The sequence below is a fragment of the Mya arenaria genome, chromosome 4, assembly GCF_026914265.1.
Source record: "Mya arenaria isolate MELC-2E11 chromosome 4, ASM2691426v1".
NCBI classification, from domain to species: domain Eukaryota; kingdom Metazoa; phylum Mollusca; class Bivalvia; order Myida; family Myidae; genus Mya; species Mya arenaria.
Window position 1 is genome coordinate 63,405,164 of NC_069125.1, and position 7,069 is coordinate 63,412,232.

A 7,069-nucleotide genomic window follows, 5' to 3' on the forward strand; every position below is an offset into this window, starting at 1 on the left:
CCAAACCTTTGAACCCTGGGAGTGGCCAGTTATGACCCCAGAGGCATAATTTGAATAAACATTTACAATCAATTGTGACTTTACATGTAAACTTGGCTAAATATAGACTTCGCTCATGTAGACTTGGCTAGACACTGTATCGTGTTCACAAGCAATTGTGCCAGTAGAGCTAAAAATAGGTCATCAAGAAAAGCATCCCGACCAATCACATGAATATAAGAAGAGTGTTTACAATCACCTTTTTCCCGATATAAAAGACCTTGTGAGATTTTTGCCTGACAAAACCTGTATTCGAACTCGACCTAGATTCCATCATGACAAGCATTCGGATTTGGTTTTATGAACATTTGATAACACTCGGGCCTCTGAGAGCATTAACAACAAGGTGTTGACAACGAACGGCAGCCAATGTACGACAATAACAGCGTGTCAGTGTGCTCCGGTGGGCAAAACTAAAGCACAGAAAGTGGAAAACAACGCTCGTCCATTTGTATCATATCTTTTCATTGATCAATGGGAACAGTGTGTGTATACCACGTGATAAATTGCGTCATAAATGCTACGTCGGAAGGCAATATTTTTACTTGAAAAGACTTTAAACAAAGATAACTTCACTATTTCTTCACCATTTTAAATGAAACATAGCGCAGTCTATGCTGCGTACGGAGCCCCACATTCGGTCTTTTACCAGAATTTGATCGAGAGTTTAGTTTCTTAAGACACTTCGACAAACCTTTTCACAATACGGCCGTCTGACGGAGCACTGTCAAAACATTTTGGAAACCGGTTTGTCGAAGTGTTTGATGAAACTAATGACCTCATCAAATTTTGGTAATAAAACAAATGCGGGGCTCTTTAAGCGGCATAGACTGCTCTTTGTTTCATTTAAAATGGTGTTGTAAATGAAAAGTTATCTTTGATTTAAGTCTTCATTTTAAGCAAAGGTTTGCCTTCCGACGTAGCATGTATGACGTCATTTATCACGTGGTATACACACACTGGGGAATAACTTGACCAATGTTTAAGAGGGAGTTATAAGCCTTTTTACGTATACTCGTACCTACCATACCATTGTTATTGTCGCAGACGAGACAAGGGCCATAAAATTATTATATCTGCGGTGTAGGATTATACATATATGCTTGGTTATTCGCGCGTAAATTGGGATTTGTATTAAATTGGTCCCTCGACGCCCTGACATCGATTTCAAAAATTGTCAAATTGTCTTAGGCTCTAATTCTCTATACATGGATATTTTTTATATTGATTGCCATGGCAGTGTAAGTGATGTCAAGTCTGAGAGCAGTAGCAGCAGTTGTTGCGGACATTTTATGACGTTTTAACAGTATATATGTATAAGAGCAGTGGAGCAAGGTGCCTTGATGCTCAGAAAACAAAACAGCATACACATTTAGATGGTCAGTCAGTTGATTTCAAAGCTTGGGATGTAAAGAACTGGTCAAGGTGACTGCAACATTATGCCATTAAGCCTTGCAACATTAAGAAATAGTTTCACATAGCTTATACACATATACATGTATGTATGTACAACACATGTGACTCTTCAGGTTCTAAGTCAAAGTCTCTCTATATATGGGACCTTATGTCACAGTTAAGTTGACATAAATGTTTATAAGAACGGGGAATTTGTTTTCAAACAACTTGTCCAGGGTATAAATCTGTCAAAAAGTTTCCACAGGCTTTATTTCTTTGCACATGATAACTGGAATGGCCATTATAACATGGCAGTTTATAACATGCATTCCACAAAGAATATTATAAAGGAAGAATTATCATGACAAAGACTGTTACTTCATGATGTTGTATGATATATATTTTTAACTATATACCTGCAACAATACATAATATATCCAGGGAGTATCCATTTGTTCTGATAACCTTGTTTTCAAAAGAAACAAAGTATATGTATATTACAAACAGATCCTTAAACTACAAACCACAATAATATGCATACATGTACATGTATGACAGAAATAACTTTAGTGCTAAAACATGAAGCAAACTTCACTATAAAAATTAAATGGTTTGAGTGTTATATGTTTTTCCAATCATAGAATGGAATACATACTTCCAGAGAAAAAAGGTCATTATATAATTCAGTTAGTAAAATATTCCTGGTGAGGACTTCATTGTTTACCACAAGAACTTTATTCTGTGGTTCACATGAGACTGGATTATCATTAACAATCTTCAATTGTATTAACTTTTTCACATATACCTGCTACAACTAGCCGGCTTCCTGTTCTAGTGCAAAGAGATTGTCTAACATGTGGACATATAGCCAGATTTGAAGCACAGTTCCAGTATCAATCAAAGCCAGTGTCCTATATATCACAGTTACTAAGTCCTTATTTGAGTTGTTTGTTATCCATGCCTGAAGTAGTAGTCCACTGCTGTTGAGAACAGAGCAAACCCTGCTGCACCAAATGCGGCTGCCTTAAGTCCCGCTGAAAAATATGTTTAAACTTATTTATATTTCAACAAGCATAATTAGATCTATAAAAAATATTTCAGCAAATGCGTTCTTCCTTAAATAACTTTATTTGATGAGAATCATTGGTTAAGACTTTCCACACGAATCTAATAAAGCCAAAAGGTAAATTTGTTATTGATTAAGCAAAAAAGTATACAAACCTCTCAATCCAAGAAGTCCCCCAACAATTCCCCCTGATATTGTCCCATTGGATAACGTACTCTTGCCTCTGTACTGAAATGCAACAGTACTTGGGAAGTTACAAAGCAATTAAACACATTATCAATACAACTGTCAATACTGTCATTGTTAATAAAGAAATTAAAGAGCAAGACTGACTAAGGATTAATTATACATTCACAAGTAATACATATTTCAATCATTTTATGGCTTTTAATACTTAACAATATAATGAACATACACTTTCTAATAAGCATTCTGTGCCTGCAAACATGAAGCCAATGGTTCCAAAGTTTTTTCCATACGAGGCACATCGGACCTTCATCTCTTTGAGTACTGCTCTAGTTGATGGTGTCTGGTCTGGTGTAGCTGTTGTGTAGGTCGACATTGGGTCGATTCCTACTGTGAATAGACCTAGAGCCATGCCAAGTCCAACACCTGGAAATTAGAAAGGCATTGGGAATGTATGGAAGACATGTCACGAGGCATGTGTACAATCAGATTTGACTCATCCATTGAAACTGAGGCAAATCTCTGTAAGAACAGACTGTTACAAGTACAGCTTCAGTCTTCGTACTATCAAATGATATCCTCTACCAGCATCTTCTACTGAGGCTCCCAACTCATCCACTTCAAATTGGATGTCATACGAATGCAGCTACTCTGCAAAGACAGTTTAATGTACTAAAAATTAAATGACGACAGGGCTGTCGTTGAACTGACAACATTCTACATTTCCTACCTATTTGACTGTTTTCTTATTTTTCAATTCACTTTTTCTTGTCACATTCCAAATGTTTTCTAGAATTCTATGACAGATTCTTATGATGTAGACTTAAGAAGAATGAATGTGCTACTGCCAGAACACTCGCATGGTTGTGTATCAAATGAGTTAGTCAGGCATTCAATTTGGCTATATGTAACAATGCTACAAGGTGGGACAATATTTGTTCCCAAATTTAACTGCAAAATGGTGTTTGTGTTTGTTTTTACATGGACAGAATTATAGAATTTAGGAGTCTAAGAACGTTTCTGACCACTCCTTGACTTTTCTGACCTTTAAAAATTCCACTGAATCTATTAATTGTGTGCATGGTTTCTTTTTGTTTTGCCAAAGAAGTGTAACGTGTTGTATATCATTGTTAAAGTTATGGATAGAGCTTAGGCCAAAAATGATTTGGTTAGGGTAACATTCTATCCAAAATGGGCTGGGTACTGAATAGGTAGGCTTTATGTAAGAACATTGTAGTAATCATTAGATAGGATAATTGCGGTAAAGAAGTATTCTGTATGAAGCTTTAAAGGTTTTAAAGTACATATTGAAACACACACATTTTTTCCCCAACTGACTATAAAAACAGTAGGGTCAGCACCTACGTTTTGTTTATGCTGTATCAAAAATGTTTTCAAAAAAGTTTTTCATGATTTCTACGGCTGTGTTAAAGAAAACTGAGATCAAATTTGACTTATTGGTTTTGGGGCATTTCTGTAGCGACGCTTCTTCCTTCAAGATTAGTATTAGTGACCAAGGTTTAGTCCAAAACTGATATTTTGATATTTTTTGTGGTTTAAAGCTAGTTCTGGCTTCTATAACTTTAATGTAGATATATATTTTTTTTGTTTACTACATATTCAAGTCATGGCTTAACCCCCATACCAAAGTCAACCAGAATCAACTGACTGATGATCAAATTAAATGACTCAACAATCACATGACCATATTGACAACAATTGATTCTTATTTTAGCATCGGCTTCACAATGTTTATTTAGTTGAAACCAATTGCATTTAGATTGAAAATAAATGTTAATAAATAAAAAACAATTAATATATTCCAAAATTGTTAGCTGTTTGATTTCAAAATAGAAAAATAACAGAAAAAACAAACTTAAAATTTGTGAGGTCAATTGTAAGTCATGTGGGTAATTTCTGAAGATCTTGTTATCACATGATTAAATTTGAACACAACAATGTCCTAATTAAGGAGTGATTATAATCAGATTTATCATAAAGGTAAAACACCTATATATTAAGCATTTTTTGGTTTGGAAAACGTGTTTGTGAATTTTACTTCATTAACCTTAAGATATAGTTATTTTGTCTGTACAATGCATACTTGTAAGTGAAATAACATAAAAATGTCACGAATTCTGGTAGGGTTTGGATACGACGTTCTCTTCAGCGAACATGTCCCAAAAGGTAATATATAACGTGTTCGCTGAAGTTCTTTAGCTAGGATAAGGCAACTTAACCCTTTCCCTCATGTCTAATCAGCCATATTAGGCCTGCCACTGCATGGCTTATCAGTACATTGATAACCAGTAGCCAATAGATAATAAGCCCCTATAAGTACCCTTACTTCATAGAAGATTATTGGAGAATATTGAAAAATTGCTCCCTATGCATTTCAAACTTATTTTTCTAGTATTTCTTTTGGTTTAATCAATTATAGTTAAATATAAAGTTTGTAGACAAATGAATTTCCAATCCAGTGGTATAATTTTTATTATGTTGTCTAAATTATTTGGTTGAACATTTATAGAAAAACACAATTCCAGTGAAAAATTGAAGATGTATCAATTGATTTCATATTATACTATATATATTTCAATTGACACCTATGCATAACAACTTTAATATTTTGTAGTATTTCTTTTGATTAAATTAATGTTAGAAATTCAAATAATGAATATAGCATTTGTAGTGTATCAAATTTCGAATCTAGTGATCATAGTTTAATCTAAAAAGGTTTTGACAATAAACAAATATTCTAATCACAGAAATCATGCATTGTTAAAAAATAAACACAATTTTATTGGGCAAACAACAAATGTTATTTCTGATTCATTGTTCTTATAAATAAATTTACATGTTCGTTGTTTTGAAATGAATTGAAAAATATTGTAAATATTGAAATAAAAGGCTGGGTCTGCTACTGGCACAGTTTTAAAAACTTTGGCAACGTACTAGATATTGCCCTCAACAAGCCGAACAACTCAAATTTTTAATAGTCAGAATCGCTATTTAAATTAAATTTAGTGATTCCGTAATAATATAATAATTAAAATCTGTCAACACAAGGCAATAAATCAAGGTCTGAAATGCATGGACAATTACGACAACATTCTTGTGTATTTATCGAGATCGAGAGAACACAGTGTTTTTACAGCTGTCAAACTGGGTCATATCACATATCCAGTAATATTATTATTATCCGTGTATTCACAACTTAATACTAACTTTGATTAAAGACGTACGGGGACATTTTTATTACCGGATTAACATTCCATTTTTGGAAACAGAAGTGACAAATGACATATGTTTATTCAAGCCAGACTCTTGTTTACTACATCGTAAATCAGCCATTTTTACACATTTCTAAACCATGACAGGTGACATCATTAGCGTGTGATCAATAGGATATATTTATATGATATTAATTATTGGTAGTTTTAAATAGCTAGTGACGTGTATGGGGATTTTCCATTAAAAAAAATGAGACAAGCACGCGTCAAGCATGCGCTTTGAACTTTGAAGGCATGTTTGACCTCTGTCTCTTTTAGTCGCGATTTTCCGAAAATCTCGAATAGTAACATCATCTTTTTTCATTATTTATATAATTATCGATGTTTATATTACACAAAAATGCATTTGTTGCGAAAAAATAAGCAACAGATATGTTAATAAATGACCGTAAATAAGCATGGCACATTTTGGAACAATCATGCGGGAATCGATAGAGGGACATTTTGGAACAATTATGCGGTAATCGATAACGGAACAATTTGGAACAATCATGCGGGAATAGATAAAGGGGCAATTTGGCACAATCATGCGGAAAAGGGTTAAAGGGTCTTTGCTTTGTAAAGATTTATCTAAATGTTCAACAGGGTTCAAATTTAGCACTCGCAAACTCGCAAAATGCGAGCCAAAATCGACAAATGTGAGTTGGGTTTAAAGAAAGGCGAGTAAATGTCTGGTTTTGCGAGTTGAAAATGTATGCAGTCGCAATAATTTGCGAGTAAAAAAAAGTTAACCCTGTTCAATGTTTAAGCCACAATTTTAGGCATTCGGTCACTATTTTTACATACACACTGCTCAAATTCGCAAAATGGCACGGGAAACACTGAATGTCCTTACCAACAACACCACTTGCAGTGGCCTTGAAAGAGCAACTCTCGAAAACTTTTGTTATCATTATTTCTTCTCTCTGACGCATTCCTGCGCCAAATGCCGATGGCAAGAACACATTTGTATGCAGCTTCTTTTCACCAATAACATGATCTACTATTAAGCTAAAACTATCTACGTCTTCTAGATTAAGCTGCGATATAGTTTCCTTCGTGACACCTTCGCCACTTCTCATGGGCGCCGCCATTGGAATGACGTCATTAA

At 34.3% G+C, this 7,069-nt stretch overlaps 1 protein-coding gene across 1 annotated transcript; it reads right to left on the minus strand.

The window, feature by feature from the left end:
- Positions 1-1,685: 1,685 nt before the first annotated feature.
- Positions 1,686-7,056, minus strand: LOC128232071 (mitochondrial import inner membrane translocase subunit Tim22-like). Its single transcript, XM_052945414.1, has 4 exons — positions 6,815-7,056; positions 2,916-3,112; positions 2,656-2,728; positions 1,686-2,468 (listed from the first exon to the last, which is right to left on the minus strand). The coding sequence occupies exons 1-4, from the start codon at positions 7,050-7,052 to the stop codon at positions 2,386-2,388; spliced, it is 591 nt and encodes a 196-aa protein (XP_052801374.1). The 5' UTR covers positions 7,053-7,056; the 3' UTR covers positions 1,686-2,385.
- Between the last annotated feature and the right edge of the window lie 13 nt (positions 7,057-7,069).

Coding starts and splice junctions, on each gene's coding strand:
- LOC128232071 (XM_052945414.1), bottom strand. CDS start 7,052: ATGGCGGCGCCCATGAGAAGTGGCGAAGGTGTCACGAAGGAAACTATA. Junction 3,113..6,814: donor CACTGCAAGTGGTGTTGTTG/GTAAGGACATTC, acceptor TCTAATTTCCAG/GTGTTGGACTTGGCATGGCT. Junction 2,469..2,655: donor GGGACTTCTTGGATTGAGAG/GTTTGTATACTT, acceptor CATATTTTTCAG/CGGGACTTAAGGCAGCCGCA.